The following is a 25409-nucleotide window of genomic DNA, read 5'->3' as shown; positions in this document are numbered from 1 at the left end:
AGTGCAGCTTGTCAGTCTGCATTTCTGCGGAGTGTGGCGTTTGGGGGCGTTATAAAAAGCACAAAACAGACGGTCGCAGTTGTCGCCACACTTGGCCAAGTTCGCCAGTCGTCTGATTACCGCTCCACTGAGGCTAGGGCTGAGGGCGTGGACCGTCGTCGTCCTTGTCGCGTAGTTGTCATCGCCAAGCATGTGGCGCTGCATTTCCTTAAACACATAAAACTCTTTTAGCGCTTCCTTTTCAGCTGTCTTTGCGAGGCGTTAATGGGCATAAAAACCCCACACAGATATACGAGGGCTCAGCGTGAGAAATGCTACAGTCACGAACCGCACATGCAGCACGGCAACAAAAACCAGATACAAAGCCTTCCTATGCCCTCCGTGCACTTCGCCACGTCTCATTCTTATCCAGCTACAGTTCTGTGAATGCTCCCGGCAACTGTTACGCAACTGCGGCGTTTTATCGCGCCACCTACTCCTCATTTGCAGTCGTTTGTACTCCTCACAGCCGGACTGGTGCCCACGGATTGGGTGGCATTACCACCGCCGTCCGGGCCAGTGCAGCAAGAAGTGGCAATTCACTTCACTTCAGTGGTGCCCGCTTTTTGCAGACTCCTTAAATGCTTTGCAACTGTGTGGCATGTTGCAGTGACTGTGCGACATCGTTGAATCCTTTGTCCTTGCACGATAAGGTAGCGGGGAGAATGGCATCCAAGGGGAACTTTACATTCTGTTGCTTTTCATGTTGTACTTACAAAACAAGCACCCAAACTTGCAAGGACACATTAAAATAAAACGAGCATCTAATTTAATAATTTATGGACAATTCTGGCGAATACGGACAAATATAGGCAAAAAAGTTCGACGCTCACAAGTTCAGGGCTTAAATCTACACGAATCGAATCGAATTTCATTTGGCAATTGCCTTCATAAATTATTTAACCTTCAGTTCATTATTTCTGCAGAAATAAACTTCATTCCGGGACACGCCTCCTCGCCCCTCCGTCCCTCCACCCCCATCGCCCGCACCACAGCAGCGCCAACGATGGCGGAGACAAATTACTAGGAACAATTTTGCGCAGCAAGCTGTTTGCCATGCTGCGCCGCCAAGTGTTTCCATCCTGCCCCAGCTCCTGCAGAGCCTGCCCAGCTCTTTGTGATTTCTGTTCGTTGTGTCGAACAATTGCTGGAAATTAATTTCACATTTGACTCCTGATGCCCGTGCAGTCTCTCATTCCTCTGGCTACGTCAGGGACTCCATTGCTACGAGCTGCAGTGGGCTGCACTTATGTACAAAAGGCACTTATCGTGAGTGGGACTCGCATCCGCTTCCGCACACTCTTTTCCTCTCTCTCTCTCACTCTCCTAATGTACGCCAATCGCCAGCGCGGCCAGGGTGCCCGCTGCTGGGTGCTGCCACAATGACGCAACGATGGAAGGAGTGAAGCAGTACAACAGATGGCACAATATTTGCACAGCGTGTGCGCTCGGGAAATGAGCTGCATGCAGTTCCGACAATGGTGTTGGTCTCGGTGTTGGTGATGGCGAAGGTGCTGGTGCCGCCGGATTCAGCTCTGCGTGCCATTCCCATCGCTAAATGCATTAAAATGTGCGCATTTAAATGTGAAAATTTGATCAAGTTGTTGTTGTTGTTGTTGTGCTTTGATTAAACAAACTGCCTGCTGCCGGCTGTCTGTGCACCATACATCAGCATCTGGCTTGGGCAAGCGTAGCAGCCGCAATCACATGGGTTGCTTTAAGGCGATGGTTCCTTGAATTTGTGCAGGTCCTGGTCGACTTTTCGGGGCTGCTTCAGTACGCAGTTCAAGCAAAAACAACAACGTGCCGGAGCGCACATTAATTTCTTGAGCTTGCTTTTGGCATTTATATTCGCACGAGTACCGAAAGCGCTCCAAACGATGGCAACAAGAACAACAAACAAGTAAGTTAAATGAGGGCGTCTTGTATCCTGCGGGCGGGGGCGGGGCGGTGCGGGGCGGTGCGGGGCGGGGTTGTTGCAGAGGGAGGCAGGCTGGTGCGATAAAGTGCTGTGGCAGACATTTTTAGCGCCATGTTGGCCGCCATTACAAAGTCGATCTAATTATACACTAGCGCCTGTTATTGTTCCAGCGCCTACCCCACCCGGCCCCCAATTCCGCAAACAGCCAAAGAAAAAAATGCCAGCCAAATCTATTTGTATGCGAATCTTTGCGGTTTGTTTTTGTTTACTCAGAAGGCGAAGCGTAGACAGGACGGAGCTGACACCAATCGCTTGACTGCCCTAGCTGGCAATTGGGATTTGCATTAGAAGTTGATGGTGCCATTGACATAGCCCCGCCCGAACAGCATTTTGTAGGCGGCCAGCCAAGACGAAAAAAAAAGGAATAAGGAAAAGAAAAAAACAGCGCAAATCAACCAAGAGCACAGCCAGAATATTTAAGCCTGATTTAATCTCCCTTTCAAATGCAACAGATATGCGTGGGATTTACATAACAAGTCGCTGGGCGTCGGGCAGAAAATGATTCACCTATTTAATGTCCGTCCTCGGCATAACTTCGGCTAAAATTGAATATGCGCTTTTGTGCGTTATGAAGCCAACTAAGGCAACTGAGGCACATGTCGCTATTCATTTTGTCGCTGTGACTGACACAATTGTCCCTTACCCGCCCGCCTTGCTTCTGCAAGCACGTCTGACAGTTAGGAGTCGTTCCGTATCTGCCAGATTAATGCCGTGCATTCATCACTTGGACGTACGGCCCGTGAGATACGAGGTACGCAAAGTGAAATGCAGTTAAATTGAATTTTGCACTTTACTGCCGCCAACGCCCGGAGGCTTCGCCCATTGTTACGCAGCATCTACTGCGCGTGAATTCAATTAGGTAACTTATACGTCCACATAGGCGTCTTGGGAGCCTCTGAAAAGGCCCCTTTCAATCCACAGTTGTAACTTGCTATAACTGTAGCCGTGACTTAAGCTCAGCTTATGGCACAGCAGCTTATTTGATTCTAGTGATTCTTAATGCACTTTCAACTCTCACCTAAGACGTATGAGTGTGTGTGTGGCAGTGTAATAGTGCAATTAAAATGGAAACCAGCACTTTACATTATTTGCTCAAATAACCAGAAGATATGCACTCTAGCACGGAACTGCTACCCTTTCGCTTACCACCGACAACGTTCGCTTCTGTGGTCCCCGACTCTTCAAAGAGCTTTGCATTGTAACAGTCGTAAATATTTGCCAACCGTTTAATGCTCGTTAAACGATGCCAATAACTGTGATGTAGACTATAAGAGGCCGCCAGACACGCATATGGACACGAACGGCTTCTACTTATATGCCAATGGCCCCCAGACATGCCTGTGGGTGTGCGTGAGTGTGATTCAGAGTGGGTGCACGACAGTGTGTGTTAATTCCCTCTGCCTGCATGCATCTCTACGCAAGCTGTGTGTTAGTGTGCGTGCGTGTGCATGTGGCATTTATATAAGTGCTAAAGTTGGTAAGAAAACTTTGGAATTCGACGTTGAACAAACACTTGCCTTGGAACACTCTTATAAACAAGCATCCAGCACTCATCTCCCTATTATTTTTAATAAACACTTCAAATTAAATGTGTAGAATCTGCTTAATATGTTGAGTGCTATAGTCAGATAATAAATAAAAATCTTCTTGTTCTTAACTAAAAATTAACATGTGCATTTCAAGGACATTATCCCATTGATTTTCTCATTCCAATTAATACGCAAGCACTGTTTAGAAACTGAACCAACCAAAAAAATGTAACATAATGAGAATAGGCCTCACTTGCTGCATAAAATTGTATATTTTACTAGAGTTTTGAACTTTGTTTTGTGTAGCCGGCAAAGTTTGCAAATTTATTAGGATCGCGCCGAGTTCAGCGGGGACTTAATGAGTTTTCCAAAATTCGTGTGCGGAATAGTTCTCATCGACGCATTAGCACATCGTGCCCCGCCATCAACTATCAAAAATGTTAGCGGATTAGTTTTTCGACTGCAGAACTTTCAACAAACTTCAATAGTGCAACTGGGCTGGGAATTATTTATTGTTGCCCACAAGGTAGCTCGCTGCAAAATTGTATTATATTTTCGTGGTTAAACTTTGCATTAACGTTGTTGTAGCAGCCATTTTTGCTTAGAACGATATGATACTAATTTTCTACGTGTACCTTGCATTCAAGTAATTGGTTAATAAGAATCGTAATTTAGTAATACAAGAGCAGAAAACTAAATTTTCGCATATATATATTGTTGACTGTCAAACTGTTTGTCTGAGAGAACGATAAATTGTTTGGTCTAGACAGACCAGGTTTCAATGTGTTGAATGAAAATAAAACGATTCCTGTTTAATCTTAAATTATACTTGACCCGAACAAACATATCTTCATAGCAGTATAAATTATAACCATAAATTCTACCGTTATGGCACCTTTTATTTTCCGTGTGGACAGCATGAATTAAATTATTAAAAACGTTGCTGCGCAGCGCAAAATTACTTTATGCAGCCGGACGTCGGCCCAGTTCTCGCTCTGATTATCTCATTTGCGTCCCGCTAAACATGGGACGGGTTGCCCTGGCAGCAAAATGGACTCGACCCTAAGCAAGCAAATGTCGAGTCTTGGAGCAGACAACCACGCCCATAAAGACATGTCGCTGATTACAATGTTGAAGCCGGGATGCATCCGCGAAAATAACTGTTTGCTTTCAGATTATCACTTCAGCGGAACTCAACTTCATGCAATTTTATTAGATTTCCCGTCAACAATTTAACAAGTGATCGTGGTCCCAGTCTATTTGGTTATTCTTCGAAAAGCTTAAACAACTAATACATATAGTAGTTATCTTGGTTAATATCTTATGAAACTTAAGTATCAAAGAGGAATCAAAATGGAATATTTTCCTGTTGTCCATTAGAAAAAGAAACTTTTCTTTTCAATAGGTGTCAATTATTTGACACTTACAAAATAAATTCTCTCAAAGATCTTTGAAAATGAGTTTGAAACCGATCGGACGGTAAAATAAAACTTTCAGTTTTTTGCTAATTAAGTTGAAAAATTTCTATATTTGCATTATATACATATATAAAACATTGAAAAGCGGGCCGTTGTTTGTGCTTTATATTTACTTCGATAAATGCAAAATTGACGTAGATACGCGGGAGGGACGCAGCGTGAATTATTTACGCAAGCAAGCATTTAAAAATAAAAAAATATACATGCATATCATAATATGTACTTTGATGATGTGTATATATATGTATATGTGTGACCTTGTGTAACACGCACAAGAAAGTAGAACCAGCTATGAAAGATACTTACAAATTTGAAATAAACTTAATTCTTCCGCACAAAACACTTTGACCTTGCAACACACACACGCACACACTCACAAACATGTGTGCAAATTGATGTGAGCTACACATATGTACATATGTATGTACACATACAGATATAAGAGTACATTGCCGGATAAGAGAGTTCAAGGCTTATGCCGGCTGTGGTAAATGTTGACATGTTTGCCCCCTCGCTCGCTCCAAGGACTCACCGACGCGTGCTGCAGGAATAATAATGGCGGCCGCAGTTGCTCTTCCTTTTAAATACGAAGACGGTTAGCTTTGAAGCGAAAATAAATATGCAGAAGCAGAACAACAAGAATAGAAAGCTGTTCTGTTAACCACAACTCACCAAATAAATCACAAAGTAAATACCATCTATTGTTTCTAGTAAAAACTCATGAAAATTTATTATACTCCCACCCGGACATATGGGAGCAGCTGTCAGCCATCACCAGCTCTCTGCTGCTGATTCAGACCCGCCCACCACTCATTAAAATCGTATCCAGTGGAGCTGGGAAAATAAAACGGGCTTAAATACTAATTAAATTAAACTTTTTTGAGAACTCCTAGTGTTCCATTTACGCAAGTTTTTATGTTTTTTATCAATAATGCTGTTGGAAATAAGAAAAAGAAAAATATATTTTCCTATTTAAAGCACAAAGCGCTCTAAGGAACGAATCCAATTAGCCTTAAAAGTTTGGTTAAGCCAAGGATAGTCAAACTACTTAGAGCTGAGCTGATTCCAGCAGCAAAGCCACGTGAAAATTTGAATGTAAATGTTGTTAAGAACAAAGCTCTTGATGCCATAGCACGCCCCGCTCATGATTCCATTAAGACACAAAGTCAATAACATAAAGTGAAGTATCTTTTCCCAATATTGCCAAATGCAAACCGATGAAAAAGCTGAGTCAATCATTTTTATGCTCAATGCAAACAGCATGAAGCTGCGATACATTTTCACAAAAATGATTTGCCAGTTATTTTAATAATTTTATGCATTCAACTTTATTTATAAAAAAAAAGAAAAAACAATATTTTAAATGCGGCCGGCTGATACATTCAACTGAGGTCCACAAATATTACAATTATTTAGAATTCCAATTCAAATATGTTTCTGTTAAAATAATTTCATTGAGTACTAAGTGGCCTGGCCTAGGTAACACGTGGGAATATAGCGAATAAAATACTTGAACATATGAATATACTTAAAGTCAGTTTTTACCTTGACCGCAAACCAAGTCTTTTAATGTACAATAAACTAAATTGAATGACATTTTAGATTATAGGGCAACCATGGCGGCTTATAGGAGTAACCGGCGTTGTGGTAATCTGTATATAATCTGTGTATTCAGTCGGTCGCAAGTAATTTCCTGGTTTACTCCTTCGCCTACGGCATGTGGTAGCAGCAGGCGTGGCTTAGTTATCCATTCATCATTGTTGAGTCTTATTGCGAATAATAAATGTTATTTTATCCCGGCCGACATTTTAATTTGTTGATGCTGGTTTATGGTTCGGTGGTTTGTTGATTTTGTAATTTGTCAATAATTACATCGGGCTTGGTTATGCGGTTTGTTTGCCTTTAAATTGTAATTCAAATATGTAACCTACTTTTCATTTATTTGTTTACTGCTTAAAGCTTTTCCTAATGTGACACTGCTCAGCTTTAAGTTAAAATATCACTATATTTAATTAATTTCAATATGAACATTGGCTTAAATTTGTAAAAGTAAACACACATTTCGGCACAAAATAATTAAAGTGCATAATTGATATTGAAATGTTGCTTTTGACAATAGGTACTTAGGATTTAATAGAAAATCAATCTACAATGAAACTCGAAACCTGAGAGCAATCCAGCTGGAAAATGGGTTGGGTTTTATTGGGTTTTTGTGTTTGTACGAACGGGAACTGCTTTGGAATTTGAAATATTTTAGTTGTAAATTTGGTAACCGCTGCCGGAAATGCCCAAGCCACAAGCCCACAAGTCAAGAGTCCTCTTAGTGGTGTAGTTGTCATAATTTACTTTAAATAATTTAGACAGGACGTGCAAGTGCCAGCTTGAAATTAGGAATTTAATTAAAATCTCCAATATTAAAATGGAATTAAAGCGCCAGCCGTTGATGAAGAACGTTGACTCCGCATGTCAAATTATTTCCGAGATTTAATTACTCTACGTAAACGCACGCACCGGCAGTGGCAGTGGGAGTGGGAGTGGGAGTGGGCGTGGCAATGCCAGTCCTGGCAGGATGAATGCAGCTCGCCTAGGCGGATGCGTGGTTTGTTGTCTGGGAAATTGCCGCACCTAAGCCACTGGATATTAATAAACGCAAAGTGTTCACAATCTGGTGTAAATATTTAATTTATAATTTACGAGAGATTTTACCGGCTGACGGGCGAGCATTGGCCGTAGCGCTCACTGGGTGGATCTGACCTGGGGCAGGGGTCGATTGTAGGCACGTGCTTAAATGTCATTGCGGATGTTGACGATTACATTTAAATTATTTACGAGCATCACTCCTCCTGCCCGATGTGACGCGTCGGGAACTCGTCCAACGTCGTCACATTTGTTATTCGCTTAACTTTTATGACGTTGGCGCGCGACACGGATTTCCCTTAACCCCCTCCGATGGGGGTCGTGACCCCTACCCAACTACAACACTCAGGCGTCATATGGCCCGCTTTGACGACGCCGATTTACGAGTTTCATTTAAAATTCACATTAACTTTTATTAAAGCAACCAAATGAATGCGACGTTACTTTTGCCATCATCGTCTTCGCAATTGTCTTACGAGTGCTCCTCAATGCAGGCGATTGTGTTATCGTTTTAGGTCTTATCTCCACGCTGGCATTCATAGCCTTTTAATGTTAAATTAGCTGCGAATAGTGTCTTTGTTCTATGCCGCATTTTACACCTTTCATGGCCATTAACGCGAAGGAAGTTGTTATGGGCTAAACGACAACAGCCTTAGGCTGAGTGTGATAATACGTATCCGATCGCTTTCTTAAAGCATTGAGATGCTTACAAAAGTCTGCTGTAACATTTTCGAAAGTATACCTTGTATTTGCAATCTCTTTGCATATTGTTTAAAAGCTCGAACATATCTTAATATTCATCCTAAAAGTATGCAATTATGGTATAGCTTTTTAATCATCTGCCAGAAAACAAAGAAATCGATTCCTTGGCTTGCCACGAGTGGATAGGAAGATGTTTTATCTTTCATCTTTACGGTCATAAGCAAAATTTGTTTACATTGTTTACGTGTCTAATTAAATTGAACTCTCTAATTGGAATCAGCATATTGCACCGCTCGGCGTTAACAATTGCATTGGATTGTGCGAAATTTAAATTACTTTTTAATTTAATTGTACAGTGAGTATTGCCGCAGTCTGTGCCAACCGTCGAGTGCAGATTGTTGGGCGAACTAAAGTGAAATAAATCAAAAGTTGTGGCACTTTTTCTGGTGAGGCAGCTAAAACAAGTACAAGAAGTTCGGGCCAAGCGCCTATGTTGGTGGACAGCCGGTTATGCTGTCCTGTCTATGGCCTGTACTCTGTACTTGTATTTGCCACAAGCCAAAACTTTCAATTATTTTTGCCTCTACCTACGTTTGGCTTGATTTTTTGTTGTTTGCAAATTTGTTTGCATGTATGCCTGTGAGTGTATGTTTATCGTTCAGCGATTTCACTCTATTTGTGCCCACACGTGTGCCATCACACAGAGCAACAAAAGCGCAAATGCCAAAATAAGAATTTACTGCAGTGGAAGGCATAAATAGTTTATAAACTAAGTGACACCGAAAACAACTGACCCAAGCACTAAAAACACTAAAAATAAAGCAGAGACCCGACGACAGCAACAGCATCGCAGTCATGTGAAAATTGTACACAATGGCCTCATAGCCATGGAAAAATATGAAAGCACAACAATCATACACACACGGACACATGCCGGCACTCACACAGGCAGGCACACATACGATATAACTACAAACACTCGATTTACTTTACAGCAACAATAAAAAATAATAAATTTTACTTCCATAATTGGTGCCGCCACAAGCAGCCCGGTTGCGTCTTGGTTACACCACCACTCACAACAAGCAGGCCGCCCACACCACCGACCCGGGCGCAGGCAAGCGAATTATTTGAAATATTTTCTCGTTTTATGTACGAGTATTTCGCCTGCCGGTCGGGTTTTTTTTATACTTTTCGGGTTTGCCTCTTGGTGTGGCCGAGCAGGACACAGTTTCTTGCAACCACCGAGCAACATCGACGGCACCACCATTGTCACAATCTCCGTAGCCATAGCTCACACCGCAACCGCCAACTGCCGTGTTGTTGGCTCTTCCGCCTGATGTTTTTACTGCCTCGGGGCTCGTCCTTGCCAGACGGCAATGCCTGTGCATAAATTTAATTAATGGCCGCTGTGAATTTGCCTTTAGTTCAGTTGTTTCATATTATTGTAAAATTTTTATTTAAATAAACAAAGTGCCGGCTGGCATTAGAACTCGCACCCTATCACATAAATTTCCTTGAACGAACTGAAGAAATTCCCCCTTGATATAGGAAACAAGGAACTTTAATCCACGTTGGTATCATAATTATCTACACAGCATTCTCTCAGAATATAAAGACACAAGTCAGCCAACAAATTTGAAAATGATAAAATGATCCTAGGCATAAACTCGAAATATAAAGCAAGTCCATAAAACTATGCACTCATATTCAACTTTTTATGATGACAAGATAGTTCAGAGCACAAGGAGTTAGAAGCCCAAAGGAACACTTTGCTAAACTTGCTGCTGACGTTGATCTTAGCACCAAGCTTAAGGCCCATTTGAGCCCACGGATGGTGTCATAAGTAAAAGTATTCACCGCTAGATAAAGATTTGGATTTGGAACTTTTAGTGTTCGCCGCATTTGAAGACTATTTCGCACATGCGTCTAGACTGGGTACTAGGTGATAACTGAGGGGATTTCGAGGGGACAACAATAGTTAAGTGCCCGTTGCTTTGAAACTGAAAATGGTGCTTGATGTCAAAGGGGCTGGCTGGTAGTTGCACCAATTTGTCTCATATAAATACGTTTTTTACCGACATGCGCTTTCCGAGTAGTTCAACATCTTGAGCTCTCTTGACATACTGCCAAGGATGCAAGTGTACACTCATCGTATTTAATTTTAATTTGCTGCTACAGATAAAACTTTGAAAGTGACTTTGAAACATTTCAGCTACAACATTTTCTGAAATGTAAGTCAGAAAGTAGAAGTTATAAAAACAAAAAATTTTCCGTGTGCATCAATTTACACTAGGTATTTGCAAAAACTATATGGGTTTCCTTTTTATATATTAAATGAGTTATTCAATGGATTTTTTATAAAAAAATTCCATTATTTTATGGTTACTTATATTTTAATCCTACTTTTTTACTTAGTCTTATACTAAGTGCGCAGTGTAAAAAATCAAAAAATTCAAACACTTTTTGCATCAGCCTTACTTCCTCGTTGGCCTTTTTATTATATTTTCAGCAAATAGTAGATAGGTTTTGTTTTTACTTATCAACGCATTGATAAGCACAACACTTTCCTGATTTGATGCACAATGGCCACACCTAGCTCTTTGTCGGGGCGTTGTAAAACTAGTTTGGAAAGTGAGTATGATGTGTGTTTTCCGCATTGGGTCTCACTGAAACTGACGTGGCGCAGTCTAATAATTTTTGCACAAATTCGAGGGTATTATAATTATTTGCCATATGAAAATGACAAAGAACTGTGCTAAATGTTCTGTAGAGTCTGTCTAGTTGGCGGCCAACAGCTGCATTACCCCCAGCAATGCCCCTCTGTGAACAATAGCATGGAAGTAAGAGGTCTGCCGGTAGCACAAGATGTTTAAAAGCAAGGTCAGCTGGGCCGGCTTGACTGCGACTTGCACTCGATACTTCTGGTGGCCAGTTGGGCCAGGCAATATATTTAAAAATCCACTCGAAACTCGTTTTTACCATTGGCGCATAGCGGTTACCTTTTACAGGTAAGAAATTCCGCTGAGAGAGAGCGAGAGAGAAATGCGAGTTGGGAGAGTATGAAAAGAAAACATAATGAAAATATATCTACTATAATATAATTTTGCAAACAACTCGTTATAGATTGGAGCTATTGATTTCTCGATATATCTACAACAGAGCTTCTTTCTACCCTATTACACTATGTTGCTCTTGCTGACGGTTTTTGGGAAGCTGCGTCTTTTAAAGACAGGTTTTTAATACGAGTCGCCAGTTGGAGCATCACTTTTCCTTTCGAATGGAAGTCAAGGTCAGTTATTATGAACAAAACAAAAACTGACTACGATAACAGAAGCCAAAACAGATTCAAAACCCAGAGGTAGGACAGCAGACAACTGCTGCTGGCGGCAGAGTTAGAAAAAAAAAAACCATAAATATTTATATTATATCGTTCAGGTTACTGACGTATAAAAAACCGGTGCTCTTTAAGGTGGTGGTACGGTGGTACGGCACAAACGAGCAGAAATAATTTGTATTAACGCATAATTTGTATATTAAACCAGTTTGGGGATTTGGCAATACTTTGCTCCAGCCAGCCTCGAGCTTTAAATTGGTCTTCATTAGTGACATTTAGTATTTTCTACATGTGTCCAATACCTCATACCACTTGGTTACATTGTCGGCTAAATTAAATATTCACATTTTGTATTTTCTATTATTTTATTTTTTATCAAAGCTGCAGTTGGTATTTTATGAATTTATGCATATTGAATTTTACACGGAGGTAAAAAAAAACAATGTGCCACATGCCGCACATGGGATGGGGCTTTATTGAAATGTAAAATATTGACCCATCAATTGGCGCCACGATTCCTGCGCATAGACTCATCCTCATAGACTGGGCAAAACAAAGCGAGAGAAATGGAAAAATAAAATAAAATAAAACTGTGTTAAAAAATAAATAAAATGAAACAATTTATAAAACATTACTTAAATGATTTAAGCATTTTGCACATGTCATTGACTTCCTTTGTCAGTGCACAAATTAATTAATTGAAATTTAATATGAAAAACCACGCATAATATAGATGCAATATGCATATTGATTTAATGCCTTTTAGTTGATGCGGCAGCTAACGCGCAAATTTCATATTGTATTATGTTAATCAATCTGTCTCAGCTGAATACACATAATAAATGCACCGAGACACTTGCAGGCTAAATGCCAGAGTTCAATTAAAATGGCATTGTGTGAGGATATTGGAAACAGAAAAAACGAGTTTAGAGTAGTTTAAATCGCTTTGCCTACGAGTCGTGCAATTGCCAAAACCTAAATATTTATGTTGGGTGCGGCCATTGCATGCAGTTCATTTATTTGCCGTAAGTGCTTGGCAAAAAATCTGCTTAAGACCGATCTTTCCTTTAGGATCCATTAACTATAGAGATCCGATCCGACCGACTATGGCATTTGTACTGCCTCCAACCACAAAATATGGATATATGCCAAGTTTTATCAATACAGCTTGAAAACTAGACTGAGAGCTTTTCAACAACAATCGCTTTGCCTTGATTGTTTATCAAAGAGTTTGACAAATGATAACTTACTTTATGACAAATTTGCAGAAAACCGAAAACTCAAAATTTACTTTTTTTAAATTTCTAAAAGATTTTAAATGTTAATTTATTTTATTTTGATTAAAATTCATGCTGTTGACATTTATACCAATAGCATAATGCTGAGAGTTATAGCTAGACGCACAGTCCGAGTGCCCAAAACAACCATTTGCACTCACACTCAAACTCATACTTACGCTCCTAACTATGCTCATACTCACACACATTCAACAACAGCAACAGTTGTGTGTTATCGCGAGCATTAAAGAGCACGAACCCGAGAAGTGCTTTCAGTTCGAGCGTCTTCTTTTAACCGCAACTGTATGATTACTTTATTTATTTCTATTTATGTTCCAGAGGAAGGAAAGTATCTTCGTAGGCTGATATATGAATATATTTTTCGATCGCAGACCAAATAATATTTCCAGCCGATGACAGACTTCCGACATCGATTGGGCGGACCAAGCACCATCAGCACATAAATCAGTTGCATGCCCTGCCGGCACCCAAGATGAGTGGCTATGAAAACTGCACTAGTTTATATGTCAGGCTTGTTAAATGTTTGCCTTGGTTTTAAGCACAAAATGTAAGTTATATATTTCTACATATGAATTTGAATGTTTACAATGTTCATCATCAAAAGACTAAATTATATATTAATATTCCCAATATAACCATACAGTTGCAGTTAAAAGTAGGCGCCCAATCCGAAAGCACTACTCGGGGTCGTGCTCTTCAATGCTCGCGATAAGCGTAACTGTCTTTTGGAGCGCGACATTTACTTTTGCTCTCACAACTGTGGCTGTTGTTGGATGTGAGTATGACTATGAGTATGAGCATGGATATGAGTGTGTAAGTGTGAGTGTGAGTGGTTGTATTGGCTGCTCGGCCTCTGGCTATACCTCTGGCTGTGACTCTCAGTGTTTGGCAAAAACGATCGCAGCGCTAATGTGGAGCTGGCGTCGAAACGGTCGGTAGCCTATAAAAGCAGCGCATTTAGTGTGAGTTTCTTTTCAGAGTGAGCTCAGTGTTAATTTTACAGCGGAGTTGGCCAGCAGCAAGTGCGTTTCCAGACCCGAACCAACTTGTTACCTCGTCAAAGTCGACCACCACACTCGCTATTAAACAAGCCAACCACCACAAGCTGTGCATACCGTGTGAGTGCAGACTGTGTTTTTAGTTGTTTGTGTTTATGTGGATTTCAAATCTAGAGTTTGTAATTAACGCGCTGCAATTAAAAGTAAACCAACAACCCACCACAAAAGACAACGGACAGTCAAATGGCCAAAGTGCTTGACTGGACGCCTCGCACAGTTGAAAATTCGGTATTAAAATCAATTTGCTGGATATTGAGTGAGTGGTGCGGTTGGGTGGTGCGGTATTGCTGTGTTGCCAGCGCAACGAACACTAATTGAATTATTTAATAACACAATGCAAAAGCAAAAAAAAAAACAACACGAAAATGTTATGGGGCAACAAAACCCGCTTTAAACCCGAAATTGCGGTCAAAATTCGTTGTATCGTCTTATATAAAATACCTGTTCGTTGTTTGCAGCACTGCTGATTGGTGTTTCAGACCGCGAATACACGCACACACACACACACACACACACAAGCCAACAGACACACAAAAAAGACAGGCAGCCCAATGCATAAAAAAAAACCAAAACAAAACTGATAAAAAGTGGCAAGTACCACGAGTAGATGCGGGCGACCCCAAATCTAAAAATAAGTGGCAAACCGTTCATGAATACCCTACAATATATATACAAACTGAGTAAACAACAAATTGTTGCCGACTCGAGCCAACAAACAAGCCACGACGCAATGCCAAGGGGTGGACTGGCTCCGTTGTGCTCCGTTAGAGTTTACTCAACTGGTAGAAAACAAGCTCAGACGTGGTCCAAAACTGATGTATAAAAGGTGTCAATATGAAATAATTGCAATACCATATTGTTTTTGTTTATCAATTTTATTGTTCTTTTATTAATAGTTGCTCAAAAAGTAATGAGCTGATAACTGCCAGACCATTTCCCATTCTTGAGATACTATTCCGTGGAATTTTCTAGCGTCACGACCTTAATTTTAAATGGCTATGCAATTTTAATTCTGTAAACATTTATATAGATCATAAATTAATTAATAAATTACAATAGCTTACACTAGGGTACCCAATTAGAAAAGTTCAGATTAGCTTGTCGCTAAGTCGCACTATGTCTTTAATTGTCGTTGCTTACTTAATGCTCTTCTTGTTTTACGATCTGCCCGATTAATTAAAAGTGCAGCAGTTACTGGTATTGATTTCAGGGGAACGTCTCGGCGGGCATCAACTTTCCTGCCTACTTGAACGCTTAGCCCCCACTCTTATCTACGTGTGATAAGTCGTTTTGGGGCCTTTGTACCTACAATTGATTCATTAGTGGAAAGCTTTCCCGACTGTCTTTACATTCTGTGTGAGCTGTGCGAAAGGCGAGAGTCTCATCGGCGCCAATGCAAGCCAGAACAAAATGATTGCACATGAATTCTGTACGGGTGAATCGTTTTAATTACCGTACTATGCTTGGCTTCATTTCTGCTAGCCACTCGAAACTGTGAGCATTGGCACCTGGCCGGCCCGGCAAGCAAATTAAAAATGCCAATCACAGCCATCGGGCGTGACCGAGGAGATGCAGAGGCGGGGAGGAAGAGGAGGAGGAAGAAGACGTGGCGAGGGTGCATGTGAGAGCTTTCAAGCATTCTGTCACACTCACCATAAACAGTCGCCCGAAAGACGGGCGAAGACGGCAAAGTCAAAGACAAAGACGGTTGAGTACGTGTTGCACCTGAATTAGCCGAAGAGTAGACCATTTGACAATTCACCATGAAGCTCTAGAACAAGGCACAGATTCAGAGCGAAGCGCGGTAAACACGTTTTGTGCTAAATGATAAAAAATCCAATTTGTGACGCCTATTCAAAAGAAATGATACTCTAACTTGTGCGTGCAGTGGTGCCTCCGATTGAAATCTACATGCATAAATTTTATCCATACATGCTTACATAGTCGTCCCTCATAGCCAAAACCCAGACCCGGACCTGGAGTCGCTCACAGTTATGTGTGCGAGACACACACTTACATTTATACAAACATATTTATTTCTGGCGACGCATTTAACTAGATAAACACAACAACTGAGGAACAGATGTAAAAGATTAACAGCAGACATTGTTCAACTAGAAAATTCCCTGTATATTTATTATCCGAGCACTCAAAGCAATATTCGATTTTGCGCTATAATATAGCTTGATTTTGTTTCAATATGGCGCAACTCCTTTATCATAAATTTGTATGTATTAATTTATTTACTATAAAATCAAGGTATATCTAGGTACTCTCCATAAAGTCGCAGAGATATTCGTCTGTCTACAACTGACTCTGCTTCCTACTGGTATGACTACAGGGTATAAAAAACGCAAAACCAAAACAAGAATCTTGACTACAAGAAATTGCCATTTGATTTAAAACTGAGAAATCATGTTTACCAAGCAAGCACCAGCGGGAACGAGGACGGGACCTCGAACTAGAACTACACAGAACTAAGTAGACCGGTAGCCGCAGCGGAAAGAAATATTCTGAAGAGTTGACGAGTTGATAAGAACACTCGTGCGCTTGTTAACACACACTCACACATGCAAGCCACACACCAACACACGCACACACACATTACTAAGAGTCTGGGTAGTTTAACAATTACCCTCTTTAAAACTAAGACTCTCTTTACTTCGTGTTCAATGACGAAACCAGGTTTCATTAGTACGCTTGAAATTCCACTCGAAACGCCTTAGTGACTCTTGGATACTCTTATCGAGAACTCAGGACAATTTATTGTTTATAGAGAATATATGATATACTCTCTCATACTTATTATTTTAATTATTGAATTATTTGTCAAACTTAACATTCTTCAATAATTTATATGTTTTTCCATAATTTAAGGAATTAATCAAAAGGAATTCTTCAGCAATACTGTGTAATTGAACAAGTCATAAAATGTGTGGTGAGTTATTATAATAAATTCTTATTTATACTTAAATTCAAAATTATTGAGAATGTTTCTCAATAAAACTGAAATAAATATACAGAAGAAAAGATTTCAACAAAAAAGTATGTAGGCTGAATTTTGGTATAAATGTAACACAGAATTCAGGGCCCCGGACACAGTAAAGCTGGCATTTATAGTCGATTACATTCGATGGCGTCGACGGCCTTTCGCCTCACTCGACTCCAAAAATAACTTCTACTGGACGCCTACAAAGCCGCTGAGCCACTTATCCAAGTGGTGCACTAACTTGCAAAGCCCAAGCCCAAACTGGTTTTTGCTTTATATGCAGATTTCCTCATAACTGGTCGGGATTTGGACTGGAACTCAATAACTTTAGCTCTTGCAAAATGTTTTTATCATACATTTGTTTATATTTTTAAATAGTTTTACATACATAAGTAAGCTTTCTGGTATTCGAATTTGAATTTCCTGATTATGCAGACATTAATTCTAAATATATACAATCACTGATAAACTGATTACACTTTACCTAAAGGAATATTCGCCTACTTGAACTATTTAACACCCAAGTCCCGTCAAGAGGTGCTGGACCTGCTGCTGACAGGCTTGAAGCGACTAGAATACCGAGGATATGACTCCACTGGCGTAGCCATCGATTCACCAGACAACAAGGATATCATTATGGTGAAGCGCACTGGCAAGGTCAAGGTGCTGGAGGATGCCATTCAAGAACGTAAGCAGCAGTTGGTTTTAAAATAATCCGCTAACACTGTTGTAAATCGAATCGCATCACATTCGTACAGACTTTAGCGGTGAGGAGTATAGTGAGCTGGTGAACACGCACGTTGGAATTGCACATACCCGTTGGGCCACCCATGGCGTGCCGTGCGAGCGTAACTCCCATCCACAACGTTCTGATGAGGGCAATAGCTTTGTTGTGGTTCACAATGGCATCATCACCAACTATAACGACGTCAAGACCTTCCTGGCGAAGAAGGGCTACGAGTTCGAGTCGGACACGGACACGGAGGTGTTTGCCAAGCTGGTGCATCACCTGTGGAAGAAGCATCCCAACTACTCGTTCCGTGAGCTGGTTGAGCAGGCCATACAGCAAGTGGTAAGTAACCCACCCATTGAATTGGAAACCAAGGTTCATTATGAGCACTTGATTATGTGGCTACTTTCGTGTTTCGTGTTTAAAGGAGGGCGCATTTGCAATTGCTGTTAAATCGAAGCATTTCCCAGGCGAGTGCGTTGCCTCGCGCCGCAGCTCCCCTCTGCTCGTCGGTATCAAGACAAAGACTCGCTTGGCCACGGATCACATTCCCATTCTATACGGCAAAGGTAAGTGATACAGAGATAACAAAAGGAGTTATCTTTTCGTAGACTCTCTTCTCTTCTTTTTTTATAACGAAATCTTTTGTCTTTTATCTCGATATGTGTACATACTTGCATCTGTCTGTGTTATACGTGCTCGTTTTTTATTTCCAAATAACCAACTGTCGCCCCTGCCGGCACTCTGAAACTTTTCAACACTTTCGCCCCACTGCATCCTTTGGCGACCCTTCCTCCTCGTTTGCCGTATCTCTGCTGACCCTCTGTGTTAATTTCCAACGTTTAGATGACAAGAAGCCGAGCTCCGATCAAGGTAGTCAACTAATCTAAATCCCATTAAACTCTGCTTTATGACGGTTGCTGGGTATCGGTGTATCGCATAAAACCAAGCTAATCACTTCTCGCTTCATCCCAAAATCAATTTACCTTTTCAATCTTCTGGTGCTGGTGATGTTTAATTAATACAACCAAACATATTACTTAAAAATTGTTTGTTTTTTTCTCTCGCGTCTGTCTAGATGCCGACTCTGGCAAGCCCCAAGGTAATTACAATTTTAAATATTATTGTTATGAGGTCTAGAATATAAAAATAAGCATGCTTATTAGCTTTTTGTCGGCTTCAAATATACCATCTACACTTTCATTTCTCTCTCTCTCGCCATTTCTTTCATTAACAAAGTATTTAAGTTGCGCATTTTAAAAACGTGTAATTCAAATAGAATTATCCCTTAAGAAACAGTTCTTTTCTTTTGTATAAGTTTTTCACTTGAAGTCAATTATATTAAAGAAATAACAAAACACCAAAAATCATATATTTAGTCATTTATTGTTCGTCCAATATACAAGTTGACATTTAATTTAATTAAAAGATTAAGAAATTGTTTAAGCCCCCATTTTACTAATAATTTGACCATCCATTAATCTGATTGCTTTTGTCACAATTGACATTTTTGTTTGTTTTTGTATTTTTGATAAACTAAATGAAAAACACCGGGATAGTTTTTAATTGGCAATCGAACTTTCGTAATTATTTGACATTTTTTTAGCATGTCCATACATAGATTCGTGAATAATTAATTGGCAAATAAATATGCTTAATTCAATTTGTAATGTTTTATTGCCAATTGACTTTCATACATTTTCAAATTATTTTAACCGAAATTCCCTTTCGTGGTGGATTGTTTTTTTGTGGCCATACATAATTTGCTGCTGTTGTTGATAATTCTATTTATTTTCGTTTCTGATTTCTCCATTAAACTCACCATAAACTGGGCCTACATACGTGCACATACACATATACATACACAACGACACACATATATAAACACACGCATACATGCTATTGCTTGCACCGCCGACAACCGCGTGCCGCCTGCCCGTACTAAATTCGGTCGAAATGCTTCTCTATCGACATCGCCATCGACATCGCAACCGCAAACGCAATCGCAACACTTCTTGCAACTGCAACTGCAAATGCAAATGCAAATTGGCACCGTCAACACCATTTAAATGCCAAATTAACCGAACAGAGTTGCGTCCACATGGACAAACTCGTGAATTGCCAGTGTTGCCACGCTCGGAGAGCACATCGGAATTTATGCCCCTGGAAGAGAAGGAGGTTGAGTACTTCTTTGCCTCGGATGCCTCAGCTGTCATCGAGCATACGAATCGTGTCATCTACTTAGAGGTAATATATTCAAATACCCATCCAATAATTAATATCAATCCCTAAAACTATTTCAATTGACCCTTTCAGGATGATGATGTAGCTGCTGTGAGGGATGGTACGCTGAGCATCCATCGTCTGAAGAAGAGCTTGGATGATCAGCATTCCCGTGAGATAACCACACTGAAAATGGAGATACAACAGATCATGAAGGGCAACTACGACTATTTCATGCAGAAGGAGATCTTTGAGCAGCCCGAGTCGGTGGTCAACACAATGCGCGGACGCGTCCGTTTCGATGGCAACGCCATTGTGCTGGGTGGCATTAAAGACTTTATACCAGAGATTAAACGCTGCCGCCGTCTGATGCTGATCGGCTGCGGCACCTCTTACCACAGTGCCGTGGCCACGCGTCAGCTACTGGAGGAGCTGACCGAGCTGCCAGTCATGGTTGAGCTGGCCTCAGACTTCCTTGACCGCAACACGCCCATATTCCGTGACGACGTCTGTTTCTTCATCTCGCAGTCCGGTGAAACGGCAGATACTTTGATGGCGTTGCGCTACTGCAAGCAGCGCGGAGCTCTGATCGTTGGCATCACCAACACAGTGGGTAGCAGCATCTGCCGCGAGTCGCACTGCGGCGTCCACATCAATGCCGGTCCCGAGATCGGTGTTGCCTCCACCAAGGCTTACACATCGCAGTTTATCTCGCTGGTTATGTTCGCGCTGGTCATGTCCGAGGATCGTTTGTCCCTGCAGCAGCGTCGCCTGGAGATTCTGCAGGCACTGTCCAAACTTGCTGATCAAATTCGCGAGGTTCTTAAGCTCGACTCCAAGGTGCAGGAGCTGGCCAAGGATCTCTACCAGCACAAGTCGCTGCTGATCATGGGTCGCGGCTACAACTTCGCCACTTGCCTAGAGGGTGCTCTGGTAAGTCTTTCACTTACACCAAACCCAGCGGAAACAACATTGTATATTTTATACTTTTACAGAAAGTGAAGGAACTGACCTACATGCACAGCGAGGGCATAATGGCCGGAGAGCTGAAGCATGGTCCACTGGCCCTCGTGGACGGTTCGATGCCTGTGCTGATGATCGTGCTGCGTGATCCAGTCTACGTCAAGTGCATGAATGCCTTGCAGCAAGTCACCTCGCGCAAGGGTTGCCCAGTGATCATCTGCGAAGAAGGCGACGAGGAGACAAAGGCCTTTTCGTCTCGCCACCTTGAAATTCCCCGCACAGTCGACTGTCTTCAGGGCATCCTTACAGTCATACCCATGCAGCTGCTATCCTACCACATTGCCGTGCTGCGTGGCTGTGACGTCGACTGTCCGCGCAACTTGGCCAAATCCGTGACAGTGGAGTAATCAGACCCAATGCTAAATCGGAATTTTCCGAGCAGTTACCTTACCTATAGCGCATTCGTGCGCACTATTTCTATGAATATCTCTGTATGCATGTACCCATACTCTCACACACATGTATGTATCGAAATCGATTCACACACATTTTGATTATACGAATATTTTTTCATACATCAAGATGCAAGCTACTTACTAAAATTAAATTGAATTTGTTTTGTTAAATGCATTTTTAGCTCGAATATGGCACGAAGCGTTGGCTTCTTGAATTACTTTACAGGTTACCCTGGCTCTACACTAAAATTACAATTTTAGTGCTATGGTCAGCCCAAATTCAATATTTCTAACTGTACACTTCAATATCAGCTTACTTTAAGTTTTTCATGAGCCGTTTTCAGGTTCAGGTTATACTAAATGCTTATCGAAAGCCCCAAAGAACTTGTGAAATATTTATTGGCATTGTAAGGTGTAAAATTTTGTTGGTTTCTATTAGATTGGATTCAACATTTTCAAAGCATTTCATTAAAAGAATAAACGCGTTATTCATTTTTTTCGGAAAGTACACTCAGGTAAAAAATTGAATAAAAACTGTTGAGTACATAGTTTTTAGTTTGTAGTTTTGCACTCCAACCACTTTAAGTTCTTTTCAAATATCTGTCTAAAGTGGCATTTGATGAAATCCACGTCATTTGATAAAAAATTGAAGTTCTGGGAAATACGGATAAATTAAATTCTCTCGATTGCCGGAAATGGGTGACAAGGTATGCGGAAAAATGAGGAACAACTGCAAGTTCTAGGAAATACGAATAAATAAAAATATTCTCGATTGCGGAAAATGGGTTACAAACTTATCGAAAAAATGGTTCAAATGGATGTACTAGGAATTACGGATGACTAAATATGTTCTCGATTGCGGCAAATGGGCTGCAAACTATATCCAAAAATTGGGTAAAATGGAAGTACTTGGAAATACGGATTAGGAAAATTGTTCGCGATTGCGGGAAATGGGTTGCAAGCTATGTCCATTAATTGAGTACAGATGGATGTACTAGGAAATACGTATAAATAAAAATGATTTCGATTGTGGGAAATGGGTTATGAAATTTACGTCCAAAAATTGGGTAGAAATGGTAGAACTAGGAAGGGTACAAATGTTCTAGTTCTAGTAAATACTCGATTGCAGGAAATGGGTGACAAGTTTTGTCCAAAAATTGAATCAAAATATCTGGCACATTATATTAAAGTTTTGTCCGATTTGCTTCATACTTATTTTCAAAGCTCTACATTAGAACTTTATGAGTAGGTGTGCAACAGTGGTAAATTGGAGGAAAACGGTTGCATGAAAGTTTTTTGTTTACCATCCGATCAGTTTCGAATTCATTTTCAAAGATCTTTGAGATAATTTATTTTATACGCGCCTCGGGCAAAGACGGGGTATACCCGCTAGTATTTACATATATAGTAAATATGGTGCGACATTTAAATAAAACGTATTAAATATAAATTGAATCCTTACTCTGCAACTTTGTAATGTGTGCAGTTCAACATTTAATTAAATTCAAGTTTAAATTGGATGACATAAAAATGTAATGCTCTAAATATGTACCAAAAAACAGAAATGAGGACCTTAGCGCCGCAACCCTGTTGTGAAGCGGCACTCGTGCGGCTAACGTCAAGTTCGTTTTTATTTAAAGCTGCGGTGCTATCAGCAGTAAACGGTTATGTCTTCAAGCCAAACCCGAAACCAACTACCAAATCCAAGCAAAATACCAACGAATAAATGGAAAATATCAAAATGGCTACCGCTAAGCCAAATCCCACTTCCCGTGCCCTTTTGCGGCAGCCATTGCAATCGCCAGGTACTCGAACACAAACATACACACGCATACGCTCACTCACACATACAAAACGTTCACCGAATTGAACATGCTCGGCAACGTTCTTATTATTTTCAATTCCCATTGAATTTTCGGAGGGCACATAATCTAGATTAAGGACTACAGAACGTAGACACAGACACACTTGGACTCCGGCCAGGCGTTGCCCGGAGCCAAAAGGCGTTAGACATATTTGGGTTGATGTTTTCATTGGCAACAGCAGCTAATGGCCAATTCCGCCAGCTAAGTGTATTGTTTTTCTCCGAAATAGCGGCAGCGGAACAAATTTTAACAAAAATGTTATAATACTATGGGCTACAGACATCAAACCAATTGAGTCCTTAACTCAATGAGACAAAACTTGTTTAATACTATACACAAGTTTAAAGTCGAACATCAAAAATGTTCCTACATTTTGAATAAATATATATTAATATAATACATTTTATTCATATTATTAAATTATTTTATTGAAAAATGTAAAAACTGTGATGAACAGATCCGCAAACCTGTGCTCATATTTTTAAATTAAAATTCCATTACCTCATGTTTTTGGCCATTGTTTTTAACGGCAAATATCTTGATGGTTAATTAACTCATGGACCGCCAATACGGGTGTGCGATTTACCAAAGAAGAGTTAAGCTGTCAGGGATTATGTGGTATATGTGTGGGCGAAATTGAAATGCTTCGCAAATATATTTATTGCATCGCCTGCCAAGTGGAAACTGTGCGGGAAAACCAACTGCCAATTGGTTTTTAAGTGTATTAAGTTCAGTGGGTTTTATAAAGTGTCAGCGTAGTCAAAGTTCTAAAGCCGCAAACACTACCCTAGAGAATTTCTTTTGCGGATGATGGTAAACAGTCCCAATTCCTGAACTCTAAACTGGCTAGCTTTAATGTGGTGTTGGCTGCAAAAATGAAATGAAATGAAATGAAAGTATGTTTATGCATTTTCCGACAAGGCAAAAACTTGTGAAAAGGTTATAAAAACACGTCCAGGTAATAACATAAGAAACTTTTATCTCGCCACAGTCGTGAGCAGTCGCCTTTACCTTTGCATTCGCTTTTACCTATACTCGTACCATTTCCGTTTCCGCTACGGTTGCTATTGCTGTTGCTACTACCAGAAGAGTCCTATCGACCTCGATGGCGGCACGTTCAGCTTATTTCTACAATTGCCTCATTAGAAACTGTAATGCATATCCGGCTTATAGCCAATTGCCACATAGCCGTACATTTTTAACAGTGTATCCATTCGCCTGGCCCCTACGTTTCCCCAATTCAATTGAGGAAAGTGTGACTTTTTGTTTCGAAAGTTAAATCCACTTCGAGTGGGGGAACTAGCATGATAGCAATTAACGATAAGCAGGGCAATCGGGTAGAATATATATATTATCTCTGCATTATTGTGCCGACAATACAGTATATGTACAGGCTTTAAGTCGTACCCCAGCGAACTACTTAAGATGATTGTATAAATTGCCCAGTATTCTGTTTTGTGTGGTTTTGCTGTTGTCATTAGCTAGATATCAGTTTGGTTTCTAGTTATAACTCAGATTTCAGATCTCTGGCAACATAAGCCACAAGTCAACGGGCGCTTGTTGACTTTCTGCTCTAGCACTCAATTGATTGAGGCAATTGATTGGGCACTTGCTGGTGGTTGGTGGCGAGTCGTGTGGATTGACGCCATTGATTGATATCAAATGGAGCAGACCCAGGCCAACTTGGACTCTTGGGGATTTGTGGTAGTGTGTTTTGCGCCGTTAGCCCCGTTAACACCAGACGCTGTGGTGTCAATTTATTTTCAACGTCAGGCGTCGTCCTAAGCTCCTATTTAGGCCCGTCGACAATGAAGACGACAACAGAGATTCCATTTGTGCAAATTGTAATTGTCAGGCCCAGGACAGGGCCCTGCGAAATCCCACATGTCAGCAAAAGGAACGCATTTTGTTTTCTGCTCGCATTTGAGATGTGCAACTTTCAACGGGTTTCAGTATCTATGTTAAACAGGTGACTTTACCCTCGGGATGATAAATGTTTTTCCGAGGCATACAATGGAGCCAGACCTAAACTTCGTTGAAAATCCTTGAAGAGTGGGATGGCGAGCCGTTGGGGCTAGGTAATTGAATATACATATTTGCAAAGTTATCTCATTTTATTCGCCAC

General features: G+C 40.7%; 1 protein-coding gene across 6 annotated transcripts; it reads left to right on the top strand.

The window, feature by feature from the left end:
- The first annotated feature begins 13977 nt into the window (after nucleotides 1-13977).
- Nucleotides 13978-21590, top strand: LOC135436404 (glutamine--fructose-6-phosphate aminotransferase [isomerizing] 1). Of its 6 annotated transcripts, none has more exons than XM_064693996.1 (10): nucleotides 13979-14119; nucleotides 16937-16997; nucleotides 17539-17736; nucleotides 17807-18120; nucleotides 18206-18347; nucleotides 18625-18651; nucleotides 18857-18880; nucleotides 19904-20025; nucleotides 20095-20934; nucleotides 20997-21590. In XM_064693996.1, exons 2-10 carry the CDS (start codon nucleotides 16991-16993, stop codon nucleotides 21369-21371), a joined length of 2049 nt encoding a protein of 682 aa, XP_064550066.1. In that variant the 5' UTR covers nucleotides 13979-14119; nucleotides 16937-16990; the 3' UTR covers nucleotides 21372-21590. The 6 variants fall into 6 exon arrangements, with proteins under 6 accessions (XP_064550069.1, XP_064550066.1, XP_064550065.1 ...); XM_064693993.1 differs by having other exon boundaries at nucleotides 13994-14117; nucleotides 19868-20025; XM_064693999.1 differs by lacking the exon at nucleotides 18625-18651 and having other exon boundaries at nucleotides 13978-14119.
- The last annotated feature ends 3819 nt before the right edge of the window (nucleotides 21591-25409 follow it).

This window comes from Drosophila montana, unplaced genomic scaffold (assembly GCF_035044405.1).
Source record: "Drosophila montana isolate Dmon_TW-CO22-7 unplaced genomic scaffold, ASM3504440v1 contig_3733_1, whole genome shotgun sequence".
Classification (NCBI taxonomy): domain Eukaryota; kingdom Metazoa; phylum Arthropoda; class Insecta; order Diptera; family Drosophilidae; genus Drosophila; species Drosophila montana.
Note: the sequence above shows the minus strand (reverse complement) of the source record. Positions and strands in the feature narration are given on the sequence as shown.